The 19,451-nt window shown below is 40.3% G+C and overlaps 1 protein-coding gene across 2 annotated transcripts in view; it reads left to right on the top strand.

Moving 5' to 3' along the window:
* The window catches only part of DCC (DCC netrin 1 receptor), a 928,337-nt gene that overhangs the window by 869,536 nt on the left and 39,350 nt on the right, over window positions 1-19,451 (top strand). For both annotated transcript variants that reach the window (XM_037902678.2, XM_043547198.1), the window contains exons 24-26: window positions 2,529-2,755; window positions 6,154-6,270; window positions 12,076-12,231. In XM_037902678.2, coding sequence (XP_037758606.1) covers window positions 2,529-2,755; window positions 6,154-6,270; window positions 12,076-12,231 — 500 coding nt within the window. The remainder of the gene's footprint in view (window positions 1-2,528; window positions 2,756-6,153; window positions 6,271-12,075; window positions 12,232-19,451) is intronic.

Here is a 19,451-nt window from a genome sequence, read left to right on the forward strand (position 1 = left end):
GGCATTAGGTTACATTTGTTGGTGGTGTGAATGGTGATAGGGAAGACATGTCATTTCCACTCCTTTCATGGTAACCTGCAGGAAATAACTGAGCTGAAAGTGAAATCACTTCTCATTTGTAAAGAGATTTTTTTCTTACTAACACCTTTATATCAGCTGTGTTCCCTTTACTGTAGCCTGTTACAAAAACAAAAGTGCAGACAAGTGTTATATGTACGATGCTGTCAGGGCAAATGGGGTGAATTGCAAAAGGCTTCATTGAGCTTCTCTTCTATTTATTTGTCTACAGCTGCTGGGAGATAGAATCCCTGTCTGCTGGAAGACTTATGATATGGTACAGTAATTGGTTTAAATCAGAGACAAAAAGCTGTTTCCTGCAGGGGACAAAACATCCTTTCCAAGGTCTGATGCTAATGAGTTATCAGCTATGTCTTCACTTATTTGCCTCATCCAAGCTGGTTAGGATAGTGTCTGCATAACAAAAGGCAATGTTTCGGCAAAGTGGAAAGAGCGTTCTTAAAAGATTCAACGTGTACTGTGTCTTAGTGAATTCCACAAGGTGTACTGGATAATACCATACTCTGTGTGTATTGCAAAGTTTAAAAGTAAAGAGTAGTACATCTTAATTTTTAATTCAATTACCAAAAAGACATTTAAGATTTAATAATAGTTGCACTCAGCACCATATATCTTCAAAGCACTTTACAAACAAATGAATGTTCATGACTCCCATGCGAGATAGCTGCAGTAAGTAAATGTTTTATTGATTGCAACTTGATCAGGTAAATAAATGGCAGAGCAGAATTAGAACTCAGGAGTTCCTGGCTCAATGGTCTTTTAATCAGGCCTGTGATGACTCGGTAGATGTATAAAGTGCATTTTGGCATGAATAGCTTGTGTGGCTCAACAGGAGTTGGTATCAGAGGGGTAGCCATGTTAGTCTGTATCCACAAAAACAACGAGGTGTCCGGTGGCACCTTAAAGACTAACAGATTTATTTGGGCATAAGCTTTCGTGGGTAAAAAACCCACTTCTTCAGATGCATGGAGTGAAAATTACAGAAACAGGCATAAATATATATTGGGACATGAAGAGAAGAGAGTTACCTGACAAGTGGAGAACCAATGTTGAAGGCCAGTTTAGTTAGTGTGGATGCGGTACACTCCCAATAATTGATGAGGAGGTGTCAATACCAAGAGAGGGAAAATTTCTTTTGTAGTGAGCCAACCACTTCCAGTGCCTATTCAAGCCCAAACTGATGATGTTAAGTTTGCAAATGAATTGTAGCTCAGCAGTTTCTCTTTGAAGTCTGTTTCTGAAGTTTGAATAAGAGTTGGGTGTGCTCAGCATGTGAAAATCAAGCTGCTGTTTTTCTGATGACTAAATGTGCACCCAAGTTTGAAAATTTTGGCCTCATCGAGGTGTATCTCACTTTCCTCACTTGTAAATTGGATTATACTTATCCGTTTGTGTAAACTGCTTTGAGATCTGCCGATGAAAAATGCTATGTGAATGCTCGGACAGATTATTCTGCAATTAATACCATTAAAAATAAAACAGAGGGGCCGCACGTTTTCCATATTTTTAGATTGCTTAAAGTGAGTTTAAATAATGCATCTCCAATGAAACTTTTTAGGTAGCTGCAACAGAGAGCTCTTGATTTATATTTAAGTTGCATACGTTTTCTGTAACAGCAGATGCACATATGTCTCTGAATATGTGTGCGTGCATGTTTTGTGTACATACACACATACACTGTATGGTCTTGTAAGGATAGAACATATTGTAATGAATATACATAAGGAGGAAAGTTAATGTTGCTGTGGGATATATCACTCTGAATTTCTTAGCTTTTGTGTGATAAAAATAATGTTTTAATATACTTTTAAGAAATATAATGTATGCTGTAGCCATTTATGGAAAGTATGAGGCCTGCAGGACACTACGGGAATATATTCTGCACTATTCAATTGTTGTTGCTATATGTAGTTAAATCAGAAATTATAGTCTTCCCAAGAGGAACTTCACAATTCCCCTATTGTTTCTGGAAGGAATTTTTCTCCAATTGCACATCAGCTGGTGCACAGATGACCTACCCTGCTGAGCCCCAAGCCCACCCCTTGGAGCAAACAGCAGTATTTCCTCTCACTTGCCCCTTTCATTCATCTCCTAAACATATGCTGTCAGTGAGACACCTTTATGTCTAGCTCTAAGGGCTTGGCAAGTGGCCTCATCTTGAACTAACGCCAGTGCCACTTCATGGATCAGCAAGCAGCTGGTGCTAGACAGTGAGACACGTGGTGGTACCTACCCCCATGCCCTGGGGATTTAACATATCGCAATAATACATTTATCTCTAGAGGCCTAAAGGCATAGCAGCCAGATCCAAGATAACTGGTTCCTAAGCCTTGTTGGACAAACCTAATGGATTTATTTGTTGTGTAACCTGAGATCACTTAATTTTTAAGGTTTTTGGTTTTTTTATTGGGGGACATTTTCTTAGATTTCAATTTTGACTTTTTCCATAGAAAGCGTGCTACCCATAGTGCTGGTAAAAGGAAGGGCAGCCAGAAAGACTTGAGGCCCCCAGACCTCTGGATACACCATGAAGAGATGGAGATGAAGAATATTGAAAAGCCGTCAGGTTCTGACCCCTCAGGAAGAGACTCGCCGATGCAGAGCTGTCAAGACATCACACCAGTCAGCCACAGCCAGTCTGAAACTCAGCTGGGCAGCAAGAGTGCCTCACAGTCTGGTAACAGCACCGCCATTGTGCTCACTGAAATGTCCCAGCTCTGCCTGGAGTTGTTTTTAACTTCAAGCATCTGTAGTGATATGTAAATAGTTTCTTTGGGGGGCATAATAACACAGTCAGTCCTAAAATCAATAAATCTGGGTGCTATGGTCCAAATTTGGCCTAGCTGGATACAGTTTTATCTGAGATAGAAAAGGCTGCTCATAATCCTTATACATGGGCCTGCCACCCTCCCATTGTTGCACTCCTAGACATAAGGACTGGGGAGTCTAGACCCACCAAAGGGAGCAGCCGGCAGAATCAAGCCAACACAGGGTGGAAATGTGCAATGTACATGCGTAAAGGGTACTACGGTGGTTGCTCTAAAATGTGCCTCTGAGGGAGTCCCCTGCTGCAGGCCCCCTCCACCAATGCCAGCAGTGATTAACAGGCCCAATGCAGTTCTGGTGGTATTGCCAGCTCCAGGCATTCAAAAATCACAAATCAAGCCATCCGCAGATTGGTTTAAAAAAATCACGAGATTTAAAAATAATTAACTTTAGGTTCTGTTTGTTTGCCTTCTGATGTTGGAGTATTTAGAGTTCATGCTGTCAAGCTTTGCTCTGTAGCCACAAAAAAATGAAATCTGGGATTCTCAGATGATAACCAGTCTAGATTCCAGCAACTGGGGCTCTAACAAACACCAATTATCAGGAGACTTGTAATAAAATTGGGAGAGTTGGCAACACTGCGACTGGGCATGGTGGCAGATACTTCTTGTCTAATATAGCAGCATGACTAGCTGCATGGGTATCTTCTAATGCAAGTGGAGCAATACATATGTTGAAATTGAGATCTGAGGGAAGGAAAAAATCACCTGGACCCACAATTGATGAGCAGAGTATGTTTTATACAATATTGGAAGGTTTTAGCTTATCGTAATCAAATATTCCCAATTGGTTTAATGGGTAAGAATGATTTTTCAAGAAATCAAATATTAAGCAATTCAATAGTGTCTGCAGAACAGGTACATTTCATTTTTCCAAAATGACATGCTACTTTGCATCGGTTAATAATTAGAAGAATATGCATTATGTTTGATTTCTACTCCATTCTTTCATGATGGGCTCAGAACTTCGCTGGAAATCAAACGTTATTGAGAGTTTGTCTGCACGGTCAATTAGTACACCGCAAGCTGGGGTGTAAATCTTCAGTGCCCGAGCCTGCACATACAAACTGGTCATGTGGACCCTACTGTATGACCAGCTAGTCAAAGTGTAACTATAGTGCTTTAGTGTGCACTTGCAGGCTCCACATGGTGAACACGGCAGGCTAGCATGCTGTATATTCCTGGCTTGCAATGCACTAAGTCTCCATGTAGACAAGCCCTGAGTTTGCATTCCACTTTCGGAGAACCTATTGGTGGCGGGGGGGAGGAAGGGAATGACATAGTGTGGGGGGGAACACAATGGAAAACAAATCAAATGAAAAATGGAGTAGAGAGATAACACAGTAAAAAAGAGTTTCACCATCGTAAGTGAGATCAGAATTTGGTCCAGAGAGAAAAAAAACTCTAATGCAAAGAATGCAATTTAAGTGTAGTATACAGACAGCCTAGCTTTTCTTTTCTATCCTTAAACTGTACAGGCTTCCCTTTTGTTAGAGAAACTTTTTTCAGTCATAAAATGTAATGCGGTGGGGAAGAAGAAGCAATATATAGATTCAAAATATAAGTATATTTGGCATGAGTTTGCATGGCTGCATCATTCATGAGTGACAGAAGCAAGTTAGTCTGGAAAATCACATAGGGTTTTAAGTATTTCAGATTCTTTGGTGATATATATGATGGTAAATGCTTAGATTTCTTCAGCTGCTACTATGGTTTGTGTCTCTCTATTCCTTACCTACCGTAAGAGGTACAGGCGTTAGTGTGAAAGAAATGGCAGACCTAATTGGATTTCAAACCTCTAAAATGATCTAAAAATCAGAGGTTGCTGTCAGGATTTTAGGGTTTGAACTCTTACATAGTGGTTTGTCTTTTTTCTTTTTTTAATTTGTCTTGGATTAGCACCGAGAGGCCCCAGCTTCATTGCTCTAGGCACTTCACAATCATACAACAAAACAATGATCCCTGCCCCAAAGACTTTATAATCTGTTCATAAGTAAGATGATCATGGACCCTAATCCAAAGCCCATTATGATCAACTGGAGTCTTTCCACTGTCTTCAATGATCTTTGGATCAAACCCAAGATAAGCAGTGGTCACAGCACACCAGTTGCCTCGCTATAAGGGCTAGATACAAATACATGCAAATAACTAGGCCACATACAAATACTTTTATAGTACTAGGAATCCTAAAATATCAACTGAATAAAACATATTGTCCTCGCCCTATTTAATCACTAGATTTTGGACCTTAAAACAGTTACTGAGATTTTAGTCCTGAAAATTAAATCAAGATAATTTGAAGGAAATAGTTTTGTGGAGACTCTTATTTAAAAAAAAAGTTTATGAGCTGCTCAGAGGTTTAGAAAGTAATAGCCCTGTGGAGATGAGTAGGTACAATGGAGGTGAACTACTCAAAGATAACAAATAAATTCAGTTTATGTTATTATGGCGATAATAAACTCATTTTCCCCATGGTAGTTTAACTACTTATGTGACATTAATATAATATACATATGAGATATGATACAATTTGGGAACCAGAAAACGTATCTTCTATTTCATTGGGAATTACTGTACCAAACCACGGAAAACAAGGTACCTCCGTGACCAGAGATAGTTACCCTAGCTTCTTTGGTTACACCAAACATCTCTGTATGAGTATAATTGGACTAAAACTTTCAATTTGGCTACCTGAAGATACCTACATCTATATTTTGTACCTAAATATAATGCCTGATTTTTGTAGCTGCTGAGCCAATCATTTGAATTTGCTGGGACTTCGTGGGTGCATATAAAGCATCTCTGCAGATAAGGCCCGTTATTTAGGTGCTAGATTATGGATTTAGACGTCCTACTTTATGCACCCAAATCTGGCCATGATACTTTGTTTGAACTTTAAAGGAAGTGGGTAACAAGAAATGTTGAGGCACAGGGTTAGTGTCATTTTTATGAAGCAATTTTTGTTTCAGCGGCAGGGAGAAAGGGGAGTTAAACCAGGATGTGATTGTAAAGGGAGAAATTTACATTTAAAGACAGTTGTAAAAAAATGAGAAACAACCATTTTATTCAGGAATGGTGTCCAAAGTAGTCTGTGCAGAACAATTAGGAGATGATGCCATTTAAGTGATCGGTTTTAATGATAGATGTCTGAAAAAATATCCATCCACTTTACTGCAAGACATATGGTAAAGAGGGAAACAGTTTGGTGTTTAGCCGTTATTAACATAGCCACTGTGTTGCTTTTCACTAGGTCCTGACACGGAGGATGTGGGAAGTAGCATGTCCACATTAGAGCGCTCGCTTGCTGCCCGCAGAGCCACTCGTGCCAAGCTCATGATTCCGATGGATTCACAACCAAACAACCCTCGTGAGTAGCGCATCTCTTACTCCCTCTTACAATTGTATGTGAGAACAATAATGCATCTACAGTTTCTTCCATTTGAGGATCGCAAAGCATCTTACAAATATTAATTAATTAAGCCTCATAACACAACTACAGTAAATAGCACTAGCCACATTTTACAAAGGAGTAAACCATGGTTTCCCAAGGCTTCACAATGATTCGGTAGGTGGGAATAGAATCAAGAAGTCCTAACTTCCCAGTCCATTGCTCTAACCACTAGACCACACAGTTCCTTTGTGTACATTTCCTATGTGTACAGTACTTGGGGACACATGTTACAAAGAGTTATATTTATTATGATCATTGCTGTTCTTAATTATAAAATTTAGCCAACAAATGTACTCTTTATGCATTACGACAGATTTCAGAGTTGTAGCCGTGTTAGTCTGTATCAGCAAAAACAACAAGAAGTACTTGTGGTACCTTAGATACTAACAAATCTATTTGGGCATAAGCTTTCGTGAGCTAAAACCCACTTCATCAGATGCATGGAGTGGAAAATACAGTAGGAAGATATACATAGTACATGAAAAGATGGGAGTTGCCTTACCAATTCTAACGAGACAATTCAATTAAAGTCGGCTATTAACAACAGGAGGAAAAATCACTTTTGTAGTGGTAATCAGGGTGACCCATTTCAAACAGTTGACAAGAAGGTATGAGTAACAGTAGAGGGAAGTATCAGCATGGGAAAATTAGTTTTTAGTTTTTGTAGTGACCCATCCACTCCCAGTCTTTATTCAGGCCTAATTTGATGGTGTCCAGTTTGCAAATTAATTCCAGTTCTGCAGTTTCTCATTGGAGTCTGTTTTTGATGTTTTTGTTTTTAAAGAATTGCCACTTTTAAGTCTGTTATTGAGAGTCCGGGGAGGTTGAAGTGTTCTCCGACTGGTTTTTGGATGTTATAATTCTTGACATCTGATTTGTGTCCATTTATTCCTTTGCATAGAGACTGTCCGGTTTGGCCAATGTACATGACAGAGGGGCATTGCTGGCACATGATGGTATATATCACATTGGTAGATGTGCAGGTGAACGAGCCTCTGATGGTGTGGCTGATGTGGTTAGGTCCTATGATGGTGTCCCTTGAGTAGATATGTGGACAGAGTTGGCAGCGGGGTTTGTTGCAAGGATAGGCTCCTGGGTTAGTGTTTTTGTTGTGTGGTGTGTACTTGCTGGTAAGTATTTGCTTCAGGTTGGGGAGCTGTCTGTAAGCGAGGACTGACCAAGGTCCGTGAGAGTAAGGGATCGTCCCTCGGTATAGGTTGTAGACCTATCCTGAAGGATGATCCATCAGTCTCACAGACCTTGGGAGACAGGCCAGTCCTCGCTTACAGACAGCTCCCCAACCTGAAGCAAATACTCACAAGCAACTACACATCACACAACGAAAGCACTGACCTGGACACTCAATAACAGACTTCCTACTGTATTTTCCACTCCATGCATCTGATGAAGTGGGTTTTAGCCCATCGAAAGCTTATACCCAAATCAATTTGTTAGTCTCTAAGGTGCCACAAGTTCTCCTCATTCTTTATGCATTACTGTGCAGTGTGATTCTCAACATGGATTACAGGATGGAGATGTTTATCTCTGGAAAGAATCCCTTGGTTTCAAAGAACTGCTCAACACATATTAAATCTAGACATTATTTGGTATATGTTACATTACCAGTAATCTATAACACCCTGATCCAGCAATCCATTACACGGGTGCTTAACTTTAAGCACATGAGCAGTCCCACTGATGTCAATGGAACAACTTGTACTTTAAGATAAGGAAGTACTTAAATATACGGAGGCAAAAATCATTCTTGGGAACTTTCTTCTTTTTAGGCTGTATCCACTTGTAGATAACGCGGTCACATACACACTTTGACATTCCGGCCTGACATACTTTCCCTAAGGGGAGTTGTAAACGTAAAAAATATTGGAGAGTGCACAGGAAAAGATTCAGTGGGTTGGATTCTGATCTCATTTACTTCAGAGAAAATCAGAAGTCACATCACTGATGTTGATGGGCCTGATAATCCTCTTTCTCACACTAGACTGACGCTGCGATAACTGCACTAGCTGCAGTAGCATTACTCCTGATTTACCTGATACAAGGGAGATATGAATAAGGGCAGTGGAATTACATGGATGTAGACGTGTTGTAGGCAAGATCAGAATCAAACTCATTATAATTGCAATGGGACAATACCAGTATAAGTAAAATCAGTCCGCTTTATAGGTCAGTGTATATGGATAAATGTGCTGTTGGGTTTTTTAGGATCAAATCATAAATAGTTTTAGAAGGGTGGTCCTGTTTTCTATCTGTATCCTATTCCCACTAGTATATGTCTAATAGAGAGATTATATAATGATACATGGGAGCGGGGGAGAAATTGATCTCACATTTAGGTCTAATTTGTGAACTTTTTAGGCTGGGTTGTAAAAAAACCTGTTTCTTTCTCCATAAAATAAAAGCGGTATGTTTTTGAGGGGCTTTATTGTATTTTTTTTAATTTATCTGACTCAATGTGCCAAACATTAAAAGTGATAGGAAATAAGCTATAGAAAGGACTGAAGAAATCAAAAGAGGTAATTATTCTGAAGTAAAATAAACACATTGGCACTGTTAAATGACAAAATAGATGTGATTTAAGCTGATCTTAAAAAGCACAGAAAATCAGTTTATTTGGGTTCTTCAGGATCAAATGAGCTATTGAATGAAACTTTTTGTATTGACGTAAAAGGGAAAAACCTTGGTGAGTTTCATGATGCTACAAGTGAGACAGTTTGAGGCCATCATCGTTATTGAAATGTAGCCATTGTGATACTCTTAAGTCTCTAAATTCCTTCACAGGAAGGCACTAAACTTGATAAAGCAATTGAAAGGGGTTTCATAGGGTCTTGGCAGATTACAGTCCAATGACGCTAAAGTCACAGTCTCAGTGGAAATCTGGCTTGATCTCATTAATAACGAAGACCTGGACGCACACAAGGACAAAATTGAAAAACAATTCAGAGCATTGTTTCCAATTCATAACTAACACAATTGATGTCAAATACTCAGATCAAAGAGCTGAGAGCTGAGCTGAAAACCAGAAAAGAGGCTGAAATCTAGCTGATGATACATAGTCCTAAACACCTTCCTTCTCCCCAGGCATTTAAAATCAAAGATCTGGATTTCGATCCCAAGTCTGTTTGTGCAGGAGGCTATATCACAATTTGTTGTATCAAAATGGTGACAAATTATGGAGTAAAATCTTGGAAAACAGGACAGTTGAATTCAGAGTGTTATCTACTGGTGAAAGACCTGTGCTCCTTCTTAGCATCAACACAGCAGATTTTCCATTTTCTGATTGGCTTAGTCAAAATGTTATAATAGGGTAGGTGCTGAGATAACAAATAACTTGATAAGAGTGTATCATTATACAAGGGCAGATTTTTAAAAAGGAGGTAGAAAAATTTTGACTGCTTAGTTTTATGTTCTTGTGATATACCTACAGAATTCCAGTATATTTATTTTTTATAATACATCTGTGTGAGGAAGAAATATGCTCATAGAATGAATCACTTTTGGGGGTTTATTATCACGGATTTTTTTTTAAGTATGTTTTCCCAAGTTGTGGAAACAATCATGTTGATATTGTGTTTGGCAACATCTGTGGACTTTGGGCTACTGAGCACAGCTTTGGAATCTCTACTTTGTAAATTCAATAAGCCATACTTAGATTACATGTTTATAGGACATATTGAAAATTTTTGATGCAGAAGGGCAGTGATCAGGGAGCTCCAAAATCTGGTAAGGGAATTTCTGCTTTCAAACTCCTAAAGCATCCATATCAAATACAAATTCAACTCTTGTTAGGCTATGTCAGAACAAATTTCTTGTCATATTGCAGAGACTTATTGAAAATGCTTGAAGCTATCTTTTCCCTTAGCTTCTCTACATAAATATAATATTACAGTGAATACTCTGATATTTTTTTTATTCTTATTACTTATATCTTGGAGAAGAATGAAGGGATGGCCTTCAATAAATGTGTTGGGTTTTTTATGACTCAGTACAGAATGATTGTTTTTGCAGTGCATTAACAATGATGCAAACAGGAAGACTATTATTTAACCTTTCAAAAGTGTGAATAAAATGATTTCCACAGATAAAATTAAATCTTTGAATAGTAAGATTTCTATTTTAAGGATGGGTAAATTGAACCTAGACATTTTGAACGTTCAAAATATTATGATTATCATTTCTTAATAAAAGTTTTATGCGGTTCTACACCTCCCGTTTTCCTCTGGAAGTACAGAAATGCCCAACAAAGACTGTGTCGTTTAGTGCTTAAAGAAGTAATAAGGAATAAGCTTTGGCACAATTATTGACTCTTTGTGTGACCTTGGGCAAATTGCCCAGTTTACAACTCTGTGTGGTGGATTTAATAAGGGCTAGAAGTAATAATAATGTCTACTTTAATATTTATTATATTGTTTGCAATTCACATGTTAAAAGTGCTACATAAGCCAAAAAAATCATCATTGGGGCAAATCCTGAAGTTACTACTCAGTGTTTACTCAGGCAAAACTTTTGTTAAAGTCAGTGGGAGTTTCCCTGAGTAAGAAGTGCATAAAAACCGGTAAAGGAATTCAGAATTTGGCCCATTGTTTTTGTTATTGGTTGTTTATTCCTGGATTGTTCAAAACCAGAACATACTGGAACTCACTCACAAGAAATCCTGATTTCATTAGATTTTGAGCCAGTTTCCAAACCAAAATGGTTCATATGCTTTGGAGAAGCCTTAAATGTTCAGGTGATTAATTTGCATAACGCATTGTTTCTCTTTCCTCTCTTTCTTGGTTGTAATTCCCATTAGAACAGTTAGAGTTAAATGTACACACTGAGGCCATGGCTACAGTGGAAACTTCAAAACGCTGCTGTGGGAACGCTCCCACGGCAGCGCTTTGAAGTGCGAGTGTGGTTGCGCGCGAGCGCCGGGAGAGAGCTCTCCCAGCGCTCCTGGTAATCCACCTTCAGGACGGGATTAGCTCCGACCACTGGGAGCACAGCTCCCAGCACTCGGAGCCTGTTTACACTAGCACTTTAAAGCGGTCTGACTTGCTGCGCTCAGCGGGGTGATTTTTCACACCCCTGAGCCAGCAAGTTAGAGCGCTATAAAATATAAGTGTAGCCAAGCCCTGAGGAAGTAAGGCCAATCTCAGTTACACTGGTGTAAATCAGGAATAACTTTAGTAGAGTCACTAAGATTATATCCTGGCTCTTGAAGCCTTGATTCATCCATTTTCCTTTCAAATATTTGTCACTTAACAGGAAAATATTCAAACTTGTCTGCCTAATCTGCACCCTTGAAACAGGCATTTATGTGTGCATACATAGTTTCATACATAAAAGTGGCTTTTTGTATGTGAAAATATCCCAGTCACATGAAACATGCCTATTTCTGTATACAAATGTGGTGTATGTATGTGTGTTGGTTTGTCTATAAAGAGCATACACACATTGTTTGTTTGTTTATTTATCTATTATTTATATTACCATAGCATTTAGGAGCCCTAGTCATGGATCAGGACCCCACTGTATCAGGCACTGTACAAAATACATATTTTGTGGCTGCAATTTAGGCACCTGCTTTGGAAATGTGGCCATTTGTAATTTTCTGCGAGATCCATCCATTTATTTTTAACTTTCTACAAATGTTAAGAGATCTTTAATTCCACAGAATGTTAAGAGATCTTTACTTCTCTTTCTCCTTCTCTCTCTTTTCAGCTGTTGTCAGTGCCATCCCAGTGCCAACACTAGAAAGTGCCCAGTACCCAGGAATTCTGCCATCGCCAACATGTGGATATCCACACCCGCAGTTCACCCTCCGGCCTGTGCCATTCCCAACACTCTCTGTTGACCGAACCTTTGGAACAGGAAGAAGTCAGTACAGTGCCTTACCTTTTATTTTGATGTTTGTTCTCTGATGAAGTGTTTTGAAGTGGTGTTTAGACTGGAAATAAGGCATACATTTTTAGTTGTGAGGGTAATTAATCATTGGAACAAGGGTTGTGTTGGATTTTCCATCACTGGCAAATTTTAAATCAAGATTGGCTGCTTTTCTAAAAGATCGGTTCTCGTGCAAACTGGAATAATTTTGGGAAAGTTCTGTGGCCTGCAGGAGATCAGACTAGATGATCAGAATGGGTCCTCTGTGGTCTCGGAATCTATGAATCTATGAAATAGCAAACACAGTATTATTTTCTTTTCAGGAGGACAGTATACTGTAAAGGAAGGCTTATAACTAACTTAGAGTTTGTGTACACATTCATTTGAACAAAATGACATCTCACCTCGTGACTGGGTTCCTCTGAATGTTTTCTGGTATGAGCCAGTACTAAAAAGGAAAATATCTGAAGTTGTGTAGTACAGTATTATTTTGAAGTGTAGTAAGAATACATGCGGTCTTTGCAGTTAATTTCTTCTTCTCAAAGTTAACCAATATACAATATAAAAAGAATACATTGTGGGTTGCATTTTCAAAAAGCACTCCGTCCTGGTCTAACTCGAAATCAATGTCAAAATTCACATTGCCATCAGTAGAAACATTTTCATTGATTTCAGTGGGAACAGAATTAGGCCAATGTTGATTGGTCTTCAAAATCCCACCCAGCATTCTCTATATTAAACCCAGGTTTGCCAAAATTGCACTAATATTTTCTTACCAGCAGACTTGCTCCTTATAAAACATTGTCATCATATACTCCTTAAACTCAGTGTTCATCTGTGTTTAATTAGGCATTCTTGTGCATTTGGAGGATCAAAACATTATGGTAGAGAGCTCGTTAGTTTGTAGCAGGTGGACTGAGAACACTGATCAGGGGCGACACCAGACAGCCTTGCTTCACATCTCTTCTTAGAGGTTGAAAGTTGTTGCACCTATTCAGGATCATCTGTTTCAAATCCCCCAAAGTTTTAAGACCCCTTGGTTTGTACCAAAATGAGATTTATTAAGAATTGAAAGAGAATTGGATCAAAATAAAAAAAAAACAATCTGCATAATGTATCTAACCTTAAACTCTGCACCAACTTATGTAGATAGGTCCAAGTCATGCCATTAAACTTGGAAGAAATCTTGTACTGTTCTGGAGAATGCATACTTTTACCAGCTTGCCCCTTTGTCCCTGATGGTTTGACAGGGCAGCATTTCTTAGACTCAGGCATCTCATACCATCCTTTGCCCCCTCATCCTCTCACTTTACTTTAAACTGCCTTGCTATGGCATCTTCCACAAAGATATTACCACATATGGACCCTTCAGGAAGGATATAACAGTCTTGCATGAAATAATAACACCTAGCTCTTATATAGCACTTTTCATCAGTAAATCTCAAAGCACTTTACAAAGTAGGTCAGTATCATTATTGCCATTTTACAGATGGGAAAACTGGGGCACACAGAGTTGAAATGACTTGTGCAAGGTCACCCAGCAGGCTAATGGCAGAGCCAGGAATAGAATCCATGTTTCCTGAGTTCCAGACTATTGCACTCTCCACTAGCCCACACTGCTTGCCTTGGCATACATTTACCAGACTTATATTCTTTAGAGAAATAGATTGGGGTCTTTTTGTTCCTATACTCACTTTACAGTTTATAATGCTCTTTGGAAAGCATATGCACACAACAGTTGTCCTTCAGCCTCACCTTCACACCTTATTTTTAAATAAGCAGTCCTAACATCATGGGCCATATGTTCTAGCCTATGACCATGCTTTTGCATGCTAATTATCATAGCTGGAGGGCTCATATTTTCTTACAATTCCCTCTTAACTTTATTCTACTCTTCGGTATGAATTATTGACATATTTATGTCAATCTATCACACACATTTTTCATATTCCTGGCAGTCTGTGCAGCTAGTTCATGGAGAATAAATTCCATGAGTGGTTTTTATCCTGTTTGATTTTTGCTTTCAGTCATTATGGTCAGGCCCAGAGGGACTGGTAATTGACATTTCAGTAGAATGCTTGTGGGTAGACTGTGGGCCTAGATGTTCTATCCATGAACCCAGTATCATTGTCACCTTCTTCCCCTACAATGACTGGGTCCAATACAAGGGTACGTGGTAGTTGCCTCTGGAGGGCGTGACTGGGGTGGCTAACTCTGGCTGGATGTTTCTGAGAATATAGACCTCCCTCACCCCGAAATTATCACAGATTTAACACATGGAAACACAGCTCGGTGATATATGGGGACTTGGAGGGAGAATTTTAACTTCACATTACAAGGTGTTAGATTCTGCCTACCCATGGAGATGGAAGAGAAGATTGACAGATTGGAATGTGTAGTCTTTATCCTGGAGAACTGAAAAAAATGTGAATGCATGGGCAATTGCACCTCTGATAGGCACTGCAATAGTGTTCACAGGAGCAATGTGGAGCAGGGACCGTACATTTCATAAGTATATTGCATGGTACATTTCACAAGGGATTATATATTTAATAAATTGTCAGCAGTATAACACAAAGTAAGGCATGCACAAACTCGACACTCCCCTGAAGAGCACTGGACAGGAGGCTGGTATCCTTTCCCCCATATCTTGTAGATGGCCTCCATCAGGATGGATTGGAACATGACTGCCTCCTTTTGAGAGAAAGCCCTTTTCTCCTGTCTCTGAACTCTACTAGGTCAGCCGCTATCATCTTGCCCTCCTTGTGGCGTTACCTCATCTTTTTTCTAATACCTCCAGACCTCTCCTGTGACCTCTCACAGCATTCACCCCATCAAGTGCTTCCATCCACAAACAATCCTTTTACATGGCCCCCACATTGCCAGACTTCTCCCCAGAAGATGTCATAGCACACCTCAGTCATCTGATCAATAGCTTACCCTTTTCTTGGGGAAAAAATGCATTTTTGAACTGAGTCTGACCAACCTGCCCACCCTGGAATCACCACTGGAAGCAGGCAGTGAGAGCAGCTGAGCATTTCTGTACAGCAGTGTTTGAGCCAAAGCAAATATTTTTGTAGCTCTCCAGTAGGAATTGTGAGGCACTACTTTCAGAATGACATCTTGAAAATTTCTGCCAAAATATTTCGCTTTTACACAGCAGAGTAGAAGAAGTGAGGAGAGTTATTAAAAGAGAACTATATAAATTCATCGAGGTTAAGTCCACTAATGGATATTAGCCAGGATGGGTAAGAAATGGTGTCTCTAGCCTCTGTTTGTCAGAGGGTGGAGATGGATGGCAGGAGAGAGATCACTTGAACATTACCTGTTAGGTTCACTCCCTCTGGGGCACCTGGTATTGGCCATTGTCGGCAGACAGGATACTGGGCTGGATGGACCTTTGGTCTGACCCAATACGGCCATGCTTATGTTCTTATCTGTGGATAAATTCCCACACATGCAACAAACCAGGTGGGAAATCAAAGAAGACATTGTTACTTCTGCAGCATCCGTCAGAGATGCAGGAAACTCAGCTGCAAAATATGACAGAAAGAAGTGCCACAAAACTCCATACACAAAAAAATCCGTAAGGCAGAAACTATTTTTATATATGTTGTTTGTTTTATCGGTGATATGCAGACAACCAGCCAAGCAATTGCCTAGCTTTCTGTAACAGCATGGTGGGTTAGCTTTCTGCCTGAGTAGAATGGAGGGGAGGCTAGACAGATAGATTTGTGTGCATGTGTGTGTGTGTGTACATATATATGTATTTACATACCTGCTATCGCTACTAATGTTGCCACCACTGACACAGGGACTGGCAGCAACACATCATATGAAAGAATGGCTGTGCTCCTTGTTTCACATTTCCCTCCCATACACTCGGCCAGCAGACAACATTAAAAAGCAGCTGGAGCATCTGCTTCATGTTTGGATCACCTTACCAGTCTCCCATACAGCTTCTCTTCTGCAGAAAATGGTTTCAGGAAAATTAATCTAGGATTCTGACTCAGTCATACCCACTTCTTTGTCTTCATGTGATCATGTGGGGTTTTCTTGACAGTGAATGGCAATTGAAGATCATACTAGGGAAGGTGCATAAGGTAGGTTTGTATCCATTTGAACTACACAGTGAAAAACCCATGATATTCTTGCCCCATTGCAGTAAAGTTTAAAAAAAATAAAATACATGCGCTGCAGTAATTCCTTTGCGGTGAATTCTACCTACTGTACTACATGGCTGAACATGCTATTGATCAGGACATAGCAATCTTTGAATACATCCTGTGCAATGTCATTAGGGAGAGTGTTGCTGTGCATTCTGCCAAGTGGACCATGCTCCAACACCTCTTTCTGTTCCTGAAACTCTTCATGGTTGACCTCAAAGCTTCCAGTGTTGAAAATCTTCCTTAAGCCAAGTTTTACTGTTCATCTTCTACTGAGAAGAAAGCTTTAAAAAAAAAATGAAGGGCTAAATCCAAATCAACCATAACCTCCTGGAATAACAGATCTGCTTGTCTGTTTCACACGATCAGTGAAATCTATATAAGCCAATTATTATACATTTGCTTTTCTATCCTTGCTGCCAGGAAATATATTGGTGCCATATTAAGGTGGCTTCACTCTGTGCAGCAGTTCCTCCTAACCGTTATCCTTCACCTGAGGAATCTGTCTGGTCTCTAGTTTGAGCTGTTTAACGTGTACCTCAGGATGCCGGGGAAAGATTGTGAAATGCCTTGGGCTGCACTGTCATCAAATTTGCAGAGGACACTCAGTTTTGTCTCCTCCCCATCAAGCACAGACAATGCTGTCCCCTTGAGGTCTCAGAATATCAGAGAAATGAGCAACTGGATGAGACCTGATGATTCATCCTCAACTAGGAAAAACACTGAAGTGGTACTGGTCAGGAAGAAGCAGTTTTAAGGACTAGTAGGAGCTGCAGTGTCTCCCTCAACTGGGGGCAGTGGGGAGGTCTGTTCTCCAATTTTCAAAATGGTGCTGTCCAGGAGACTTCCCTCTCAGATGTGAACATAACCACAGCACGTTTTAATCACTTCTAGATTGCGCTATTGTAATGTGCTCTGACTTGGCTGACTCTGAAGGTAATATGGACGCCTCCACTTGTCCAATATAGATCAGCTTCCCTTCTAAGGGGCAGATCATCATCACCACATGCCCAGTACTCTACACTTTTCACCGGAGGCTTCAGTAGAAGAGGAAGCCAGAAATCAAGTGAATTTTTTTAAATGAGAATTTATGAATTTCCAGTGAAAATATGAGTAAAGGCAAGATTGTTAGTTGTAAAACCAAAACCAAAACAAACAAAAAACTAAAGAAAAGAAGAAAGAAAGAAACTGTCCTCACCATTTTGAGGTAACAATACGTGATTAGCAAGGAACTAAAATAGCTTCACCTCCCTCAAAGTGCAAAAGTGAATTATACTCATTTTTTAATTAAAATAAATCTTATTTCTTGACAGTGTTTCCTCTTGGAGCTAACTGTAACAGTGAATATTTAATTCTGGGATTTTAGCTAGGAAGCATTGTTAAGCTGAATCACTGATATTTCAGTTTGACCAGTTTTTTAAGAGAGGAGAGAAAGGATACTTTAATACTGGGCTATATCATGCCTTCTATTTTAGGCAGGCCTTCTCTGTGATTTCATTGGGGACTGCTGCACGTACAAATGATGGTGTGACATGACCCAATGTAGCTGTGAGCCCAATCCTTGAGTTCTGACTGAGGCTCTTCTTTCTCCCTCATTTTCTACATTTGTTCTTTATCGACTGGATGAGTAGGAAAAATAGCTTTAAAGGTAATTTTTTTTAAGAAATGAATTATTTGGGGGTCCATCATAAATGACTTCAGAAATATTTCTATTGACTTCAGTGAAGCTGGATCTGGTCTTATTCTTGCAAATGCAAAAAAATAAGACAAAACCAAAAACCAACACCCACACCACCTTTTCCCCAAGAATATAAATATAAATACCTAAACTTCTCACCTGAGAATAAAACTGATGTTTTAGCAGATTTATTATTCTTATTTGGATAACAACAAATCCAGAGGCCCTAACTGAAATGGGGGCCATATTGTGTAGGTGCTATACAAATAGCTAGAACCTGTCCCCAAAGGGTTTATAATCTAAGTAGAAAAGACAGACAACGCATGGGAGGGGGAACAGAAGCACAGAGAAGTGCAGCCCAGGGTCACACAGAGCTAGGAATAAAAGTCATACCTCCTAAATCCCGGTCTGATACCCTGGTCATCCTCTGGGTCATGATGGCCATTCATGTTTAAACATACGCTGGATAGCCCGGGCTTATCTCATGTCAGAGTGGGGCAAACAGCCACATTCAAAGTGGGAGTACGTCTCAAAGGTATCACTCAGTAAAAGATGTGCAATGAACGATTCATACGTCTGACATCATTAAACTTCTCAAATCTATCAAACCAAGACCTATGCAGGAATAAACCAGAAGATGTGGAAGTACTAGTCCACAAGCTAAATTGTGACTTAAGTGGCGTCACAGAGACTTGGTGGAATAAATCCAATGACTAGAATATTGGTATAGGGAGCATAGAACAGGGGTGGCCAAACCATGGCTCGCAAGCCACATGCGGCTCTTTGACAGTTCAAGTATAGCTTGTGGGAGCCTGCGCCCCTCCCTACCCCACCACGCTCCTCCATTCTCCACCTACCAGAGCGGGGGAGGAGGAACTCAGGGCTAGGGGCTTCTGCCAGAGACAACTGGTGCCTGCTGAGTGGGGAAGGCACAATTTAAAGGTTCGCAACCCTCCCTCATAGCTTCAGTCATGCCTCCCCAGCCACACCCTCCCTCATACCCTCAGCGTCCCCTCCCTGTAGCTGCCAGGTGTTCTCTCCATGTGGAGAGGCAACAGCAAACAGCTGGGAGCTTCAGGGAGGAGCTGCTGCTTTAGCTCCATGGGGAGGGGCAGCAACAAAAGCAGTGGCTCCCCCTGCAGCTCCCAGCTGTTTGCCATTGCCTCTCCCTACGGCCACAGCTCCCAGCTTGCCATCTCCAGCAGAGGCCGTGCAGGAAGGGGGCCTGGTGGCACCATGTAACGGGGCCAGCAAACCCTGGCAAAAAAACCACGCATCGCCTCTAACTTCTGACCGGTGGAGAGGGGGGTCTCGGGGCTGGAGCCCCGAGCCCTGGCAAGCATGCCCCATCTCTTGAACATCTAAAGATT

The sequence above is a fragment of the Chelonia mydas genome, chromosome 5 (genome assembly GCF_015237465.2).
Source record: "Chelonia mydas isolate rCheMyd1 chromosome 5, rCheMyd1.pri.v2, whole genome shotgun sequence".
NCBI classification, from domain to species: Eukaryota; Metazoa; Chordata; order Testudines; family Cheloniidae; genus Chelonia; species Chelonia mydas.